The sequence below is a fragment of the Rhinolophus sinicus genome, chromosome 16 (assembly GCF_057876585.1).
Source record: "Rhinolophus sinicus isolate RSI-liver-muscle chromosome 16, RSI-T2T, whole genome shotgun sequence".
Taxonomy (NCBI): domain Eukaryota; kingdom Metazoa; phylum Chordata; class Mammalia; order Chiroptera; family Rhinolophidae; genus Rhinolophus; species Rhinolophus sinicus.
The window spans coordinates 151840108-151860000 of NC_142516.1; the positions used below are offsets into that span (position 1 = coordinate 151840108).

A 19893-nucleotide genomic window follows, 5' to 3' on the forward strand; every position below is an offset into this window, starting at 1 on the left:
TACTTCATAGACCATCAATTTCCTCTCTGCTCCACAGCCATAATAATTTTTTAAAGACAAATGTTTAGCACCTTTAGATAGGTGCTAATGTCCATTGGTGAAGTATCAATCTCTTTAAGTGGCTGATAGAAGACTCTCTGTGATCTCCGTTTCCAACCTCATTTCTATCCATTTTCTGCTTTGAATTATGGCCATACTGGACTTTTATGAGTTCCTCAAACTCCTTAGGCTATCTCTTGTCTGTGAGCTTTGAATATGTTTTTACTACTTTCTAGAACTTTCTTCCTACATCATCCTCTTTTCAACTGTCTCATTTCAGTTAACTCTTATACTACAAGTTTCAGCATCAACTTTATTTCCTCAGGAAAACCTTTTTTGAAAGATTCCCTATATTACCACTGTTAGTTAGAAGATCCTTACTTATATCTTTATAGTACCCTATGCTTTATCTTTCATGAAAGCCACCATTTTTGCTATGATTTGTTTAAATATCTGCTACTTTCATGAAGGTAGGAAATATGTCTACCATGTTCACTGTACCAAATGCTTTATACTTAGTAGATAATCAATAAATATTTGATGAATTAATGAAGAAATGATTACTTCAACTATGTCATTTATAATCATGGGATTTTAGAGAAGAAAAAATATCCTTAGAAATGGCCAGGGCAGGCCTGGTGGCTCAGGCGGTTAGAGCTCCATGCTCCTAACTCCGAAGGCTGCCGGTTCGATTCCCACATGGGCCAGTGAGCTCTCAACCACAAGGTTGCCAGTTCAACTCCCACAAGGGATGGTGGGCTCCGCCCCCTGCAACTAGAAACAATGGCAACTGGACCTGGAGCTGAGCTGTGCCCTCCACAACTAAGACTGAAAGGACAACAACTTGAAGCTGCAAGGCACCCTCCACAACTAAGATTGAAAGGACAACTTGACTTGGAAAAAAGGCCTGAAAGTACACACTGTTCCCCAATAAAGTCCTGTTCCCCTTCTCCCCCCAAAATAAAATGGCCAAATACAATCTTTTTATTTTATGAATAAAGAAGTTAAATAGTTTGTTTAAGAAAATTCACATAGTTCCTCACAGTTACTAAGTGTATTAAGCATAATGAGTAAATAAACGAGTGAGGGAACATAGCAGAGGTATATCTAGAATCTACCTCTAATTTTGAAATATGATCCTTGGAGATTCCATAGAATTCCATGGACATTGATAAATTACCCCAGCTCTAAGATAATAATTATGCCAACTAGTAACTTGGGTTCTTATAGCTTTTATAAATTATATGTCAACTTTCCACAGACAAATAGTCCTTCTTAAGTTAATTCTCAATACATTCAATCACAATATTTTTAATCTTCAAGCACAATTTCTTGTCTCATATAATAAGGTCTGTATTTCCTCTCTGTATTCTTTCATGCCCTGATAATAGTGCTGTCTCTTATTTTTTACCTAATAGTATCTCCTTCCCCATTGATAGAAAGTGCCTAAATAATTCACCCAATAGTAGTGGTAGATTTATACATATGCATCATCCTTTCTTAGCCCCATCCCAATTGGCAATTAATTTAATATAGGGAATTGAAAGTCTAGACTAGAAAATATTCGGTTAGTACAAAAGTAGTTAAGAAGGAATAGACGAATGAAAAGATATGAGGCATAAAGAAAACAAAAAGTATATTGGCAGACATGAATCCAAGTATATCACTAATAACATTAAATTCTAATTGGTTAAGTTATCCAATCAAAAGGCAGAGATAGTCAGAGTAGATTAAAAAATAAAACACAAGATCCAAGTATATGCTGTATATAGGAGACACACTTCATATCCACATATTCAAATAGGTAGAAAGTTAAAGGATTGAAAAAGATGTATTATGCAAACAGCAACCTTGAGAAAACTGAAGTGACTCTATTAATATCAGACAAAATAGAATTTAAAGAAAAAAGTTAAATATGGACATTACATAATGATAAGAGTCAATCAATCAGGAATATATAGCTATTATAAATACATATGCACCTAAATAACAATGACCAAAATACATTAAGCTAAAACTGACAGAATTGAAGGAAGAGATAGACCATTAAACAATGGTAGTTGGAGACTACCCCACTTTTGCTAATGGATAAAAATAGAAGCTCAACAGAGAAATAGGAAGCTTGAACGATACTATAAACTAAGTAGACCAAACAGACATCTATACAACAGAATACACATTCTTTTCAAGTGCATAAGGAATATTCTCCAGGACACCAAATGTTCGAGTCAAAAATCAATTCTCAATAGATTCAAAAGAACTGCAATCACCCAAAGTATGTTCTAAGACCACAATGGAGTAAAATTAGAAATCACTAACAGAATGAAAATTGGGGAATTCACAAATATGGGGAAATTGAATGACATATTGAAATTAGAATATACTTTATAATGCATAAAATGCACAGCATAACAAAATATAGCTTGCAGCTAAAGCAGGGTTTAGAGGGAAATTCATAGCTGTAAATGCCTATATTAAGAAGGAAAATTTCAAATCAATAACATAACTTTCCACCTTAAGATACTGGGTGAGGGGGAAGCAACCTAATCCTAAAGCAATAAGAAGGAAGAAAATAATAAAGGTTAGGATGAAAACTAGTGAAATAAGAGACTAGAAAACAATAGATAACATCAACAGAACCAAAAATTATTTCATTAAAAAGATCAACAAGATTGTCACACCTTTACCTAAACTGACCAAGAAAAAAAGAGAGACTAAAATTATTAAAATCAAGAATAAAACAGGAACATTATTTCCAGTCTCACAGTAATAATGGAATATAAAAGTTAAAGGATTATAAAGGAATACTATGAACAATTCTATGCCTACAATTTAGATAAAATGGAAAATATTTAGAAAGACAAAATAAAGTCTTAGAAAGACAGAAGCTAATCTAGGAAGAAATAGAAAATCTGAGTAGACTTTTAACAATGAAAAGATTGAATTAATGATTTTAAAACTTCCCACAAAGAAAATCCCAGTCTTCACTGTTGACTTCTACCAAACATTTAAAAAATTATAAGAGAAGAGTAAAAATGTATGTCCACATAAAAACGTCTACATAAATATTCATAGCAACATTATTTAAAATAACCAAGTTATGTAAAAAACCTAAATGTCTATCAACTGATTAATGGATAAGTAAAATGTGTTATATCCATACAATGAAATATTATTCAACAACAAAACTGCATTGATACATGCTACAACATCGGGAACCTTGAAAACATTGAGCTAAGTGAAAGAAGCCTCTCATAAAGACCACATATTATGTGATTATATTTACATGATATGTCCAGAATAAGAAAATCCATAGCGATTATGAGTTGTCTAGCATGGCGATGAGGCAGCTAGGGAATAATAGGGCGCAACTGCTAATGGATATAAAGTTTCTTTTTGTAGTGATGAAAATGGCCTAAAACTGATTGTTGTAGTGGTTGCATATTTCTGTGACTACACCAAAAAACATTGACTTGTACACCTTAAATGAGTGAATTATACAGTATGTAGATTATATCTTAATAAAGAAGTTATAATAAATAGCAATCCTCCTCGTATGCATAACAGTTTACTTTGGTAGATGACTGAGTTCTTGAATGAGTAAAAGAGACGGTATTGAAAATCAGAGTGATTGTTGTAGAGAAAAAGTAAACAAGACTTATAATGTGCCTTAATGTTTTTAAAAATTCCTGAGTGCAGGGAAACAGCATTAACAATTCTAGCCAACTCACCCTTCTGACTAGTCCTAATGTCCAGCCATCTTTTCCCATGGCCCCAGGTCAACTGGATATACTCTACTCTTGGCTTAGCCAGTTAACAGGGTTTTATCTGAAAAATTAACACTTACCATTTATTTGCATTGCCTCATTTTGTTGCAGTCTTCACAACAACCTTATCAGTTAGCTAAGACAGGTATTATTATTTTCATTTTACAAATAAGAAGACTGAAGCTCCAAAAGTTTGTCTGGCAGCTGGTACAAAGCCATGTGGAACTCAAACACAGAATGTTTGATTCCCAGTTTAGTGTTCCTTATGCTGTGTTGTTCCTACCTGCCTTTTTAATACATATTGATTATCTCTATGATACTGTCCTATTCAGAGTGTTTATAATGAAAACTCATTAATTGCAGTATGTATTTTAACTGATGGGCTCTACTGATGTCAGAAACCACAAAACCACTGATTCACCAGATTGAGTGGGAGTCCAGTCAGCTATGGAATTCATTAATCCATCTCTGCAGACATTACTAATATTTTCCTTAAGGAACATATCCTCGAAAAGAGATGAAAGTGAAAAGCTCATGGCTAGAGCAAAGGGGGTGGAATCCCAACAAATAAATGTCATTGAAGTGTATTGCTACATGTTAATTTTTTAGTAAAGATTTTGTGTCCTCTAGTTTTTGTGTCTTCTGCTGCTTCTCTTTTTTATCAACAGTACCATTGTTAGATGTGTAATTGACTCATTAAATAACAGATTATTTTTTCAGTCCAACGAAGATAATTTATTCACATATATTTTTAAAGAAAAAACCAAGAGTTCAAAAACAAAAATAAATGTAATCCTGAACATAGCCTCTAAAACTAGGGCTATGTTTAGTGATTCTAGAATCTTCTTGTTTTTCCAATTGTATTAGTCTCTTTTCATTCTTTTTATTTTTTAAATTAAAGTTTATTGGAATGACAATTGTTAGTAAAGTTACATAGGTTTCAGGTGTGGTTAGTGACACTAGACAAATATTACAAAGAAAAATGTGAAGTCTGTGTGTCTTTTTAATTAAGATATTTTAATACTCTAAATTTGGAGCATTAATTTTTTTAAAGAATTTCCTTTAAACTATAATCGTACAAGTGAAAAGTGAAATACGTGGTCATAGAAAGTTTGTCTTTCTTCCTTCGTGAAAAGCAAAGTGTTTATGCCTGACTGGCTACTCCTGGAAAAACTGGAAGAGAAGACTTAATTTTATCTAAATAGTGACTGAGAAGAGGCTAATTTTTTTTCAGGATTGAAAATTAAGGTCCATTACTGAGAACCAGAAATGCTTACAACAGAGTGGTCCAGCTTTGCATAAGGGCTCATAGCTTCTCCCTCCTCCTCTGCTAAAACATGTCATCTTTCCAGTAATTTCATAAGGGAAGGGGAGGAGGCTTTCAACTACAGAATTTCTCAACTGTTGAGATATTCCTTTTGCACTAATAAAAACTTTCCCCCTGCAGGCTTTACAATCTGTGTGTTTTCCACCTTTGTTTAAATCTGACTTCTCTAGGTTGAAGGAAACTAAGGAATCTTCCACAGAATCAACTTGTAAAGTAGTAGATCGGTTTGTTTAGTTAATTATTATAACTCTGGACTTTGATGTCCAGATGGTTGTTCCAGTTATCTACTGCTATAGAACAAGCTATCTCAGAACTTAGTGGCTCAATACCAGCATATGTTATTATATCTCATGATTTCGTAGGGCAGGGGTCAGCTGGGAGATTCCTCTGTCCCCATGGCATGACAAAGGTCATGTGGTGGTGGATGAGCTGCTCTGGGGATCTGAAACAGCATTATTCTTGTGTCCGGCAAGCTGGTGGGGATGGCCAGAAGGCTTGAATCAACTGGGATTGTTTATCAAAGCATAACGGGTGGTCTCAGAGTAGATGGAATTTTGACATGGCAGCTCATGAGTCCCAGAGACCAAGAGATGCAGGTAAAAGCTGCAAGGCTTCTTACAACGTAGATTCAGAAGTCTCAGGATGATACTTTGCTGTGTCCTGTTGGTTAAGCAAGTCACTAAGGTAAGCCCAGATTCGTAGGTAAGTTATTAGACTTCACCGCTCAGTGAATTAAAAACCAATTTGCCTCAATCTTTAATCTACCATAAAGTCTGTCGCCTTTAAGCACAGGTTGCTGAAAACAGCTAATTCAATGTCTATGGTAGCCCCAAATGAAAAATTCACACACTTAGTCCTCAATCTGTCATCCCATATCCATGTAGACTTGCTCTCTGTAATTTCTTAAAGGTAGTGCAGTGTGAATGTTCACAGTAGCTTTCCTCTCCCATCCCGTTTTGACTCTCTGTTCATCACCCTATTCATTGTAGAGTCGCCTAAGTATTGTCCTGCCTTAGAGACCCCTGCCTCAGACTCCCACATAGATTTCCTCAGTCCCAGCTCAGAATCCCGGACCCCTGCTTATCTAAGAAAAGAGATCCAAAATATACCAGTTCTCAGTTTATGCCACTAAACTATTTGGTACTTATAAATAGAACCAGCATACTCAGAGAATAATGAAGGACATTATCTACCCCAGAATGAAAACTTTTGTTTCTGGAATGAGGTGGAGCAAATTTGTCAGTAGGTGAGGGTATTATTTATTGACTTTTCTTGTGATTAAACATAATACGAAAGTAAATTTTTGGTGTAAAATATAAAATACTATAGAAGTATACATATATATATATTGAACCTGAGTCAGCTCATGTTGCCATAACAAAATACCTGAGACTTGCATGGGAAATCCAAGATCAAGATTTCAGCGGGGTTCTCTCTTCCTGGCTTGCAGGCTGTGGATTTGTCCTCATGTGGACTTTCCTCTGACTGCACAGGGAGAGAGTGAGCAAGGTCTCTAGCGTTCCTTCTTACAAGGATGCTAATCCTGTAGGATCAGGGCCCCACCCTTATGACCTTGCGTAACTTGAATTACTTCCTTAGAGGACCCATCTCCAAATACAACCACACTGGGGCATAGGGCTTTAATACATGAATTTGGGGAGGGGGTCACAACTCAGGGCAGTCTGTTGCAGAGGTTCAGAACAAAATCTCCTTCACCTGCCCTCTTCTCAAGCACCTGTTTTTTTACTCCAATGCAGCTTTTCAAAAGGGACTAATCTTGGCACAACTGAGAGCCCAAGACACTGCTCCAAGTTCAAAGAACTCTTAGAGGAGAAAGTGTATCATTCATGTAAAAGCACTGAAAAAAAAATGTGATTTTTAGAATGTATCCAGCAAAAATGTAGCAGTCCTTTAAGTAGTATTCTATTCATTTCACTAAAATATAAAAGCATTTGTTGATTTAAGTCAACTGTAAAGTTGAATTTTATAGTCAAGGAGTTTTAAAAACAGAGGTGAAACTAGTTCTACAGTTGAAATTTAAAAGCTGTTGTCTTTGTTACAAACATGTCCTAAATAGCAATTTAAGATTAAGGACTTAAACAATGACCAATTATTCAGGGGTAGGAGCACTAGACTATATGTGAAATATCCTGATAACAGAAGGTTAAGAATGTGGGAGTTTTTACTAGGGGCCTCAGAATCGTTAAGTCAGCTCATTTCCAACACCCCACTAGACTGCATTAAGGTTAATTAATTAAATAATTAATTAAAGGTAGCTTAATAATCCTGTACCTGAATCATGCAGTTAAATCCTCAGTCTTTCCTTGCCTGTACATACACAGGCTTGGAGCATGTGGCTGATTCATTCATTCAACAATTTATTGAATGTCTGTTCAATGCCAATAGCCTCACTAGGTGCTGAGATAATAAAGATCAATATGATATAGTCTCTGCCCGTAGGATGTTTACAGTTAAGTAGGGAAACACATGAGTTAATTGTTGCAAGCAAGAGGTACTGGCACTAGAATAGTAGTTGTTCCAGGGTATGGAGAAGCATAAAGCAAAGAGTAGTCAATGCAACCTCTTGGATATATGTTTATAGAAGAAGCAACTCAAAATTATTATTAATGAATCAATCCGATAATATTTTCTTGGCAGGTTGGTGCCAGCCTCTTAACTCACTCCCATGTGTCCTAAATGTAAAGACAGAATTTTATTAAAAAGCAAGCCCTGTGACACAACGAAAGCCCCCGCCTTGCCTCAAGAAAATAAACAAAGACACATTTTATCAAATACAGTGCTTTGTTTGACAGCAATAGATGTATTTGCTAGTAGACAATGTACATGCATAAATGTCAAATACTGTTTTAAAAGTGCACTGAAAAGCAGCGCTGCAGGCATGCCTATGATTATAGAGTCTGGCCACTCCTGACAACTGAATGGAATGTGAAATTGGAGGCTGATAATGAACAAAAGGACACGTCAAATAGGAAGTTAGTGTATAGAAACACTTTAGTGCACAAACAAAGCATAAAATACAATGCGGCCCTCCAAATACCAGAGGGGGTGATAAGTCCATGAGGTCATGAGTCAACTTTCCAGGCAGCTGGAATGATTAGTGAAGATTGCTATCAGATCAGCCACCACTCTGATGCTTCTGAATTCCTGCCTGTGCCCTCTTATTACATTCAAGTCACAAAAATAAGAAGGAATGATGGCGTTTGCTTGCTCGTGGGTTATTTTACCTTGCCCCTTCATGGGAACATTATGCTGCTGGGTAAAACAAACGTCCTCATTTAGGCATGAACTGTGTGGAGTGTCTGTCCTCAACACATCAAGCTGGACCAGGTAGTCACTGTGTCTATAGGTAGGGTAAGAAACTAGGGAAAACAGGCCCCACTTCCTTGCCCCTAAAGGTACAAGCCCAGAGGCTACGATTCCCAATGCAAGGTGCAAATAGCATAGTGGCATAAAAACTGGTTGGGGCAAATAGTTTAACGTGATAACCAGGCAAGTGGTGAGCAACTATATTTGACAAAACCTCTGCTAGGCTGATCAAGTAATGGCAGATGGAGGAATTTATACCAATGGGGTTTTCCTTCTAGAGTGCAAAGTTTGTGGACCCAACCAGGTTGAGTTCTTGCTGTAGAGATAAAGACTGGATGGCTTGGTTGGTCAACTAACTGTCTAAAGTAAGAAAAGCATAACCAAACAGAATTCCAGGAAAATATGTCAATGTGCGTCATTGCGTGGCAGTGAGACCAGGGCTGAACTAGATCATTAAAAGCCCCAAGCTCTGAAAAGAGTCCCATGATCCTCCCCGTAACTATGCCATCCATTGGTAAGGAAAACCCAGAATGCTCTCCATTACAATTTTGTTCAACAACGAACTGAAGAGTCTAGACAGTGCAGTAGAGCAAGAAAAAGAAATAAAATGTTTAAGAATTAGAAAGGAAGAAAGAAAAAACTCTCAATATTCACAGATGATATGATTTTGTATGTAGAAAATCCAAGAGAACCTACAAATAAATTACTTAATTTACAAATGTTTTCACAAGGTTGCCACTTACAAAATCAATATATAGAAATCAATTGTATTTTTATATTCCAGCAACAAACAGAAAATAAAATTAGTGAAAAGATATTATCATTTTAAAAAAGATATCTTAAAAATATGCTGCTTATTATATGGTGATGGAAGAAGAACTGACTCTGGGTGGTGGACACACAATGGGTTTTATAGATGATGTAATACAGAATTGTACACCTGAAATTTATGTAACTTTACTAACAATTGTCACCCCAATAAACTTCAATAAAAAAATATGCTACTTATAATAGTATCAAAAAATAGTTTAAAATACCTAGGAATAATAGATGAGTAAGAATTCTACCAGGAAACTATAAGATACTGTTACTCAGAGAAATTAAAAAACAATAAAATTAATGGAAGGATGCTAGGTTCGTGGATTAGAAGAGTTAATATTGTAAAGATGTCAATTCTCCCTAGAGATTCATAGCAATCTCAATTAAAAGCCTATTTTAAAATATTTGGCTGTTAGTAAATTTTAAAAGTTCTCATCACAAGAAAAAAATTTTGTAACTATGTGTGGTGACGATGTTAACTAAAGTTATTGTGGTGATCACTTCACAATGTATACAAATATCAAATCATTATGTTGTATACCTGGAACTAATATAATGTTATATGTCAATTATACCTCAATTAAAAATTAAAAATTAAGATATTTGTGTTTTTCAAGACTATTTGGAACTTGACAATCTGTTCTAAAAATTTATATGGAAGTGCAAAGTCCAAGAGTAGCCAAGACACTTTTGAATTACTCCATTAGAATTAGGATAGTGTAATATGAGTGCAAAAACTGAAAAATATAAAGCATAATATAGAGCTCAGAAACCAACCCACATCATATGGCAAAGATAGCACTAGTGAGCAGTATAAAAAGCATTCTTTTCAATTAATGGTTTTAGAAAATTGAGTACCCATATGATAAGTAATCAAAACTCATACGGTATACAAAAATAAATCTCACATGGATTCTGGAAATGGAGAAATAGCTCCTCTAAGACCAACCCTTCTATGGATAATAATAATAACCTTGGGACAAAATATAGAAAACAACTCTGAATGTCTGGAGAAAAATCAAAAGCAAACAGAAATGCAAGGGGGTCCACTTGGAAAAAGGGTACAGCACTAGAGGAATTTCCTACATTGTTAAAGCTTTTTGCCTGTAAAATCTCTTGCACATATATAACAGTAGACATGAACAAGAATGCCTATAGCAGCCAGTACACATGGTTAAAAACTGGAAACAGGAGAGTATAAATAAATAGACAGTGGTATATTTATGCCATTGACTATTTGATAGCACCTAAGATGAATAAACTCAATGACATGCAGTAAAATTGAGTCCAAACAATATAATTAAATGAAACTTTTCATCAGTAAAGATTATGTACAAAAGTTTTAACTTATAAAAGGTTTTATAAGTTAAAAACGTAATGAAAACATACTTTTAAAGAATACATGGAGATGATAATAGCTATATGACTAAATAAAAATATCAAGGGAATGGAAATGATTACATTGGTTAGGGGAGGCAAGTATATAGTTGACTGGGAGATCATTTGGTTTGATATATATAGGTTTACCAGCAGACTTTATTTTTGAGTAGTGGATTCATAGGTATTTGCAACATTATTAAATAAACAAATAGGCCACCGATGGAGCAATCACAAGAGTGCATCATGAATCAGGAATTGTGATTAAACCAATTTTGAGCACTTGGAGTTTTGAAAAGAAAGATAGAAAGAGAGGGGTGAAGGAGGGAAGTGAAGAGGGAAAGCGAAAGGGTGGGATGAACAACTAGTATTGGGGGAACAGAAAGACTGAGATTAGAAGTCATTGTTAGGAGGTTTCCTTTTAGCAGCCCTTAGCTATCAGAGAAAGGGGAGGGATAGGGTTCCTTCAGGGCTGGCAGTTGATCAGTGTTTGTGGTGGGAGGCCCACTGCATTGAGGGAGAGTGGATTACAGCTGAGACCAAATCTGTGCTGACAACCACGGGAGCTGAGGGAGCCTGGCTGCAGAGCAGTTCGGACAGGACTTTGAGAGACTCTCTCTGGTGATTAGGGTGTTGTGGGTTTGGAACTCGTTATTGGAGAGATTATCATTGGGCCACTCCCTCTCTGAGGGAGTGTCACTGAACGAGTCACAGAGGCTTGAGGAAGTAGATGGAATTGAGAATCTAAGCCAGAAAGGGGCTGAGCCTTCGACAGGGTCTTGGAATGGAGGTGGTAAAGAATATCAGCTTCGTTCAAATCCCGTTTCTTCTACTTTTGTTTGTGTGACTTTGAGCAAATTACTTATTTATCAGCTCTAAGGCTCAGTTCCCCAATTGCAAATTGAGGTAACTCTTACCTCAGAGAGTTTTCCTCAAGGAGGAAAAATTAAATAAGATAATGTATGTAAAAGATATGGTATCTTAAGAATGCAATAAATGATGGCTCTAAAATAATCATGAACCAGCTCAGCTAATGGGCTTGAAAGGAGACCCATTCTTAGATAGAAAACTGAATCTGAGAGGGAGAAGCACACAGGGAAGGCCATTCCGGAAGCCGGAAGGGTGGACAGCCAGACACAGGGACATTGTAAAGCTGAAATCATGGCTTATTCACCACCCTGCTGGAATATTTAAGGGGTACTCCCGTGCTCAGGTTTATTCCTTCTCAAAATCAACCAGAGCATGTCTAGTGGTGAAATTCATAAGTAAGTCCACCATACCAGAACCCAGTCTCCTCACTTGAAAATCATGGGTTAGAAGGATTTTTCATTACACGGGCCATATGATGTGATGACTGTCCAAACTTCCTCATTCCTTTCTGGGTTTGTTCACAGCTAGCTCCCTTCCACTTAAAAAAGTACCAATCCCTCAAGAAGTAAGTCTCTGCATTACTTTTATGGGGTTCTTGGAACCTGAAATCAATATTTGGTGAAGTTGTCTCTCTTGGATTATTTGTAATCTTTTTTCCTTGGATTTTTTTTTAGAGGGGAGAAGGTGGCGAGAGGAAGCTGTTTTTTTGTTTTTCTTGCTCTATCATCTAGGTAAAGCTCCTTTAGAAAATGTCAGCCTAAAAAAGAATGAGGAAAGGTGTGTCTGTTATTGATCTGCATAGTCCCACTTTCCAAGTATGGATGGAGCAGTGAGAATAAAGGTATAGAAATGTCACAAAGGTGAAAATCTAGTAGTAACCAGTGAAGAGCCACTGGTGCAGCAGTTTCTTCCGGCGATGGCTGTCTGATTCAACTCTGCCTCCTCTCTCTGGCTTTGGAATTTTTTTCCCTTTGGGGGGCTGATGGGAGTAGGACTGATAGAATTAGGGAGCTGGAAAAATAGGACTAGAGAACCGTGACACGGCCTAAGGTTGGCTTTTGTCACAGTTTATTCATTTCCTCCTTAACAGGACAAACAGGCTGTATTACCTTTCTCTGCCGGTATGAAAGCTTATGAATTCTTCCACTGCATTTGCTTATGGCCAGCACCCCAAATTTCTCTGACTATAGGTGCCTGCTCCAGGTGTGATGACTTGGCCTCGACTTTGAATGCATCACCTTTACTGTTCAGTCACTTCCATGTAGTTGACCATTTCCATGGTTCTAGAAAAATATGACAGTGAGCTATCTGGGTAAAAATCCAGTGAGAGAGTGGAGACAGGAAGGGTGGAGGAAAATGATTTGATTCACTGTGATCCCTTATCTTCTTCCTTTGGGACCCAAAAAGTCTCCCCTCTTTTATAGAAAAGAGAGAAAGAGAAAGAGAGCCAGTCAATATGGTGTTGCCAAAGTTTTTATTCCCCAACAACCTCAATGCTGCCTCCTAGTGAAAGTTCTAGAATTGAAAATGATCATTTACTGGGGTGGATTTAAGGGGGGGGGGGTGAATTTACACAGACTCACCAACTTTTTCTGAGACAGTGCCTGTCTCTCAGTTTCTGATTAGACGTATTTGTGAGTACAGGTATTACTGTGACCACAGGTTAAATACACAGTCCACTCAGACTACTGATAAAGGTACACTGTTCACTGGGTACTCACAATCAAGAGTTGACAACATATAGCTGAAGGAACTTACAATTCTTTTTCAATTTATTTTCCTTCATTCTTTACACACACCACACACTGTTTTCTATATCTTGGTATTTTTCATTTTTAGGTAAAAAATACCCAAGAATGAAAATATAACATTCTATCAAGTAAAACATAAAATCTGTGAAAATTAAAACTGACTTTACATTTTGGCACAGAAGAGGGAGAATGGCAAGAAAACTTACTTTGTGAAAAATTCAACCAGATTCAGGCAAGAGATGTGATAGTTAAAAACAGCAGTACCCACTGCCTTCCTTTCACACGCACAGCTTATTGTAAGGGCCTTACCTCCTCTTGTAGGCCTAAAATATTGATCCCCTAAAAAGTGAAATCAAAAACCAAATCTCTGCTATTTTGAAATATGTAAAATTTTATTTGGTGAATAGACAAACAGCCACTTTCTTTTTAGGTATGGAAAGCACCTTTGTTTTGCACAGTTTAACATTCTTGGACTTAAGAACTTCCAAATTTTGTTTATTTACTATCACTAAACAGGTGATATTTATTGCACAATTTATAAAGCTATATCCAAGGAAGCTTATGTATTTTATTTGTCATACTATATTGCATATATAAGCGTACATTTCAATCCCACACACAAACATTTCTTTCCATGGTATTAATTTACTGCAATAGAGTTTTAAACTTAAATTTGAAAAGAGTATAATTTAACCAATCAATATAAAATATCTTTCTCAATCCTTGTCCTTTTTTATATGTCAAGATAATTTTTATAATTAGATTCAACTTTATTGACAATTTTTAGTTTTTCATATCTTGCTCCCCCATACATGTATGTTCTTTGTATGACAGTGTATAATATTTTTGTCTCAGACCTATTATACACGTTAGTAGGTTAAAAGCTCAGGAATGATAATTTTGTAATTTATCATCACAAAACAGTATATTTAATATTCTAGTCTACGTAATTACACTTGCTAGTGTTTTAATGTTTCTCCACCCAGAGTCTGTTAATGACAGTGCCTTTATAGAGCCTGAAAAGAAATATCGTTCTAAGAAGTCAGTCCAATTGTTTTAGCAATCCAAGGGCATAACTGATACAAAGTAAACATTTGTAAAGATGCTATCTTAAGAAAAATAGACTCACTGCTGATTTACATTTCTATACGTTATCACAGCAACTAAAATTAAAGCAACAATCACTAATTTGTATTGCAATGAGCAATAAAACAAGCCTAACTTTTAAATAAATCTGATGACCTAAAACAGTTTTTAAGTTCATAACTACAATCAATGCTTGTGTGTGTGTGTGTGAGAGAGAGAGAGAGAGAGAGAGAGAGAGAGAGAGAGAGAGAGAGAGAGAAACACACATAGCAGGGAAGATTTAAAGAGTTAACTGCTTATAGCACGTCCTATTTGCACACACACCACATGGCTAGGTCAAATCTAAACTCCCAAAGAAAGAAGGCAAGCAAGTCGTCCCTGCAGGGCAGGCCAACTTGTGAATAAAACCTCCAGACTGGATCATGTTATAAGTATGCTGCAGCACACCAAGAAGTGAGAAAAATGTGCAAACAAAATCATGCTGTTTGATGTTTGCATCATTTCAATTATAAAAAACAACAACCTGTTCTTACTAAAGAAAATTGTGCTTAACACTGAAATATTCCAGTATGGCATGATTGGTATAGTTCACTTTTTTCTTTCAGAGAAACATTTCACTCTTCTTATTCGTTTTGAACACCATCCTCTCATTATTTGAGATACTGTAAGTTAACTGTACCCTCAAGAGATCAGCATATAGATGGCTCTGACGACCAGAAAAGAAACAAAACAAATTTTAAAGAGCGGAATAGTCAGCCAAGGATGCCTACTGTCAGCCTGGGCTAGCTCCTTTTCGAAAGGGTTGCCAAGAGGACGCTCAGTCAGTCCGTCCTCAGCTTTTTTTCACTCCACTACCTCTAACTGGGTGCATCACCAGTGCAAGAAAATGCGGGAAGCATCTGTTGCAAGTAGCATCTGGACCTCCAAGGAAAATAAGCCCTTTCTTACAAAGAAAAGTCTCCAACATTTTCTAGGGTGCGTCCCCTCTTCCTCCGTAGTTCGCGAGGTTCTCTCCCTGGCGCGCTTCCTTCCTTCAGGCAGAGGATCCCAGAGCCACCAGCAGAGCAGCTCCGGCCGGCCAGGGTAGCCCGGAAGACACCGAGGTTGCCAACGCGAAGCAGTGCGCAGACTCCGCGACGCGCTCCATGATCTCCACTAGCCTAAACCTGCTCTCAAGAGAAAAGAGGAGGAGGAGTATGGAGGGGGGCGGTGGGGATCCTGTTTAATTCGAGGTCCTAAGGGTGTGGGAGCGGGAGGAGGCTTCTCTGGTCCCTCCTCCCTCCTGGAGTCCTGGGCTCCACCTCCTCCGCATGCCCCCAGATATACACTCTCAACCGCGGCTGGACATGCACACCCATCGCCGGCTGCAGGCTTGTGCACACGCAGGTAGCTACACTCACCTGAGACCGTGCACAGGGCTCCCGCCGAGTCAGGAGCTGCAGAGTGGCGGTCTGGGCCGCGAAGGGGCCCACTGTGCTGCGGGAGTCGGGGAAGCGGAAGCAGCCGCAGCGCGGACCTGCGAACTGAGGTGACTGCGCGGTTTCCTTAAATCCCCTCCTCCAGCCCCTCCGCCTCCGCACCTGCTGGGTTCTGGCGGGAGAACCCAGGAGAGAGGGGCCCTCGGCTCGGCGCACAGGCGGGCGCACGCTGCGAAGCAAAAGCGCCGACAGGGGCGCGGCGGCGGTGGTGCAGGAAACTTGGGCGAAGTTAGTTGCAAGTGCCGGGCGGCGGCCAAGAAGAGCAAGGAGGGGACGCGGCCGGTCCGCGCCACGCAGAGGCAGCGCCGCCCTCCACGTTCGGTGCGCTCGGGCAGCTGGAGTGGGCGCGCCTGCAGTGGCTAGGAGCGAGCGGAGCTGGCATGGCCCAGGGGACGGCGAGACGCGGCGCCTCGGAGAGCCTGGAGAATTTCCTCTGAGGCCCTGCGACCCCATGGTTGATCAAGCCTCATCCAACATCCTTCCCGAATCGTCAGCTGGAGAGGAAGACCCTCGAGGCAGGTGCTGGGGGCGCGGAAAGCTCCCCGCCCCACCCCCAAAACCCAGCCGATTGGGATTTCCATCAGCGCACCCTGCCCCGAGTCAGGAAGACCGGCTGGTGCTGCTGTATTTGTATTGATACCCATTGCTGTGCTCTGCGTTCCGGTGGTGCGTCCGGACCCTCCTCCACTTCCCCCTCCTCTTCCTCCTCTGGGGCCACCTCCCTCTCTCCCTCATCCCCATCTGCTACTGTCAAATGAGAAAGTCACCGAGAACCCAAACACTCCTGCCGCCGAGAGCCCCCTTTGGCACTTGGCAGCACGCGGCGGCGGGCGCCTGGAATCAACTTGGTGGAGACTCCGCGACGCAACTTTCCGCGCTGCTGTGCAGTTAAAAGACCGAGGAGAACGAGCGCTCTGCCGGGTAGCGACTACCTGCAGGGAGTTCGCAAGCAAAAGCCATCGGAGAGAAAAGACAAAAAGAAAGAAAAGGGCAAACTGCTACCGTGGGGTGAGGGCACCCCCTAGAAGTTACCGTGTTCTGGAGAGGATTTTCCCAAGCGCTCGGCCAGAAAGATCAGGGCGGCCCGGGGCGCGGCGCGGACCTGGGCTGGTCCCCCGGCCCCCTCCTCCCGAGCGGGAGCGACGCCGGAGCGCGAAGTGGGGCACAGCGAGAGCCGGCGGGCCGAACGGGTCCCCGCGGACAGCCAACATTGATTTCCTCCGGACCGAGGGCGACGGCCCGGGCGGCGGCGGACTGCAGCCGCGGCACGGCGAGAACATGTCCAAGCCGGTGGACCACGTCAAGCGGCCCATGAACGCTTTCATGGTATGGTCGCGGGCTCAACGGCGCAAGATGGCCCAGGAAAACCCCAAGATGCACAACTCGGAGATCAGCAAGCGCTTGGGCGCGGAGTGGAAGCTGCTCACTGAGTCGGAGAAGCGGCCGTTCATCGACGAGGCGAAGCGCCTGCGCGCCATGCACATGAAGGAGCACCCCGACTACAAGTACCGGCCGCGGCGCAAGCCCAAGACGCTGCTGAAGAAGGACAAGTTCGCCTTCCCGGTGCCCTACGGCCTGGGCGGCGTGGCCGACGCCGAGCATCCGGCGCTCAAGGCGGGCGCCGGGCTGCACGCGGGCGCGGGCGGCGGCCTGGTGCCGGAGTCGCTGCTCGCCAACCCCGAGAAGGCGGCCGCTGCCGCCGCCGCCGCCGCCGCGCGCGTTTTCTTCCCGCAGTCGGCCGCCGCCGCCGCAGCAGCAGCAGCCGCTGCCGCAGCCGGCAGCCCCTACTCTCTGCTTGACCTGGGCTCCAAGATGGCAGAGATCTCCTCGTCGTCGTCCGGCCTCCCATACGCGTCGTCGCTGGGGTACCCGACCGCGGGCGCGGGCGCCTTCCACGGTGCGGCTGCAGCGGCTGCAGCGGCCGCCGCTGCCGCCGGGGGGCACACGCACTCGCACCCCAGCCCGGGCAACCCGGGCTACATGATTCCGTGCAACTGCAGCGCGTGGCCCAGCCCCGGGCTGCAGCCGCCACTCGCCTATATCCTGCTGCCGGGCATGGGCAAGCCGCAACTGGACCCCTACCCCGCGGCTTACGCCGCCGCTCTATGACCCCGCGGGGCCGCCTTGCGAGGACCAGTGTGCACACGTGTACATATGTATAGGTACGAGGTCTGCGGCCTCCGCGTACGCCCTCCCGCGACGGGGCCCCGGTTTGTATATACATAAGATGTATAGGTATCAGGCAGAGGCAGAGATGCCAGTCGGGGCGCGAGTGGCCAAGCGCGCGAGTGCGCGGGAGAGTGTGCGTGTGAATTCACAGGATCATTTCAGACCTGCACTTCGGCAGCCAGCTTTAAAGAGGGCAGTTGTATCCTGCAGCAGTTGGTGTTTGTTTTGCACTTCGGAACCTGTTGCGTTTTGGCCCACTGAGGTGGAGGAGTAATTTTTTGACATGTTGGGTTCTGCTGTTTTGTTTGTTGGAAGTTTATTGTCGGTTTTGTTTTTGTTTCTCATTCCCTCTCTCCTTTTTTTTTTTTTTCTCCTGGTCTGTGTTGCATGCACTCTGTTCAAAAGTTAGGTCTGAAATGGCTGGCACAGGGGAAAAGTTGATCTGTGTCATTAGTTTCTCGGAGCAGGATGGCTCTGAGCAAACTTGCTCCCTATTTGTACTATTTGAACTTTGCAAATCTCTGTTCTTTCAAGCAGAACCCCCAGACTGGATCCATTCTTGACCAGTGACCTGCTCGAATCTGGCCTTTTGTATGTGAGATGATGACGATTTCTTTTGTTTATCATGCCATATGCAAATCAGAGCAAGAGCTCTTTCTCAAGAGTAAGGAATGCAAACAAGAAATATGTGCAAGATGAAAAGTTGTCAGTTGGATTTTCTCCCTAAAAAAAAACAAAACCCAAAACTGCTAGAAGTCACCCTGAGTCCACTGGCTTGGATTTCTGACACAGTTTACAGAAAATGCTAAGGCCCTGTTCCTATTTTCCCCTTATGGCTGCATTCACCTTAAGATTGTAAATGTGTATATGTCCGTGAAAACATTGAGTCTGAGAATGTGTTATTTACGTTGTCCTAAATTTGAGTCAGTTTTAGACTCTAAAGCATTTTAGCACATGTCCAAGTTAACTTCTAAAAATTGCGGGACTGTTTCAGAATCGCAATTTTATCTTAGATTAAATCAGACTTTTTTGTCTGAGTGGTAATTATATATTTATTATTTAGCAAAACTGAAAAAAAAAAACCCACAGAATTGTTTTGACAGATGTCTCTCGTTTTCAGCTAGCATTTCTCCACAACTTGAACCGTTTAAATGTGTTTTGGAGTTCCCTCCCTAATTAGCTTATTTTTTAGATCATCTGCAATTGATTTGCAAATTACGATAAAACACATTTTAGAGGAAAGAACCTTCCTCAATTATGGCTTTTTTGTTTCTTTTTTAAATGTATATATTTTGACTAATGTTTGTGAATGAAGTTGGCTAACATGTATTTAGTTTCCTTTTGGCTTTATGTAATATAAAGTTTTAAAAAGTTTAAGTATTGGTTTTAACCTTCATGTGTAAATGGTTTTCTTGTGTGATCTTCTAATTTAATATTAGACGTCTAAACTATATCTGTAAATTAGAATCCGACTATCACTCTGTTCATTTTTTTTGAACAAAGAGTTAAATAAAGCCTGAACCAGGGAAAAGAGAAAATCCTCTATTTCTTGTTGAGTTCCTAACAAGATTTTTATCTGAATTGCCCTTACGTGCCTGGTCCAGGTGAAGTGTAAGGTATCCTCCAAAGGCAGCCTTTGTTTCACTTTTGAATAGATTTACTAGGAAATCTAAATCAAGCCATTGTTATTCAGAGCCAAAAACCTGATTTATCACATTTTTTAATCGTGAATAGGAAAGAAGATAAAAAAAAACCCAAGTAGTTGTATTATCTTGGGGAAAAAAAGGCATTCATGAACCAGTAGAACAGAGCTCATTGAAAACATCCAGACCGTTCAAAGCATTTCACTAGTTTCCAGTAACATTTTAAGAGGGGAAAGTTGC

The 19893-nt window shown here is 40.6% G+C and overlaps 2 protein-coding genes across 2 annotated transcripts; one reads left to right on the forward strand and one right to left on the reverse strand.

The window, feature by feature from the left end:
- Positions 1-13648: 13648 nt before the first annotated feature.
- On the reverse strand, positions 13649-16316 carry LOC148755123 (uncharacterized). Its single transcript, XM_088792853.1, has 2 exons — positions 15764-16316; positions 13649-15529 (listed from the first exon to the last, which is right to left on the reverse strand). The coding sequence occupies exons 1-2, from the start codon at positions 16292-16294 to the stop codon at positions 15524-15526; spliced, it is 537 nt and encodes a 178-aa protein (XP_088648979.1). The 5' UTR covers positions 16295-16316; the 3' UTR covers positions 13649-15523.
- Positions 16317-16453: 137 nt separating this feature from the next.
- On the forward strand, positions 16454-18088 carry SOX21 (SRY-box transcription factor 21). The gene has a single exon (XM_019737190.3). The coding sequence runs from the start codon at positions 17120-17122 to the stop codon at positions 17948-17950; it is 831 nt and encodes a 276-aa protein (XP_019592749.1). The 5' UTR covers positions 16454-17119; the 3' UTR covers positions 17951-18088.
- Positions 18089-19893: the final 1805 nt, after the last annotated feature.

Bases quoted from the DNA above. Each gene is read 5' to 3' on its own strand.
- LOC148755123 (XM_088792853.1), bottom strand. From the start codon at position 16,294: ATGGGGTCGCAGGGCCTCAGAGGAAATTCTCCAGGCTCTCCGAGGCGC.
- SOX21 (XM_019737190.3), top strand. From the start codon at position 17,120: ATGTCCAAGCCGGTGGACCACGTCAAGCGGCCCATGAACGCTTTCATG.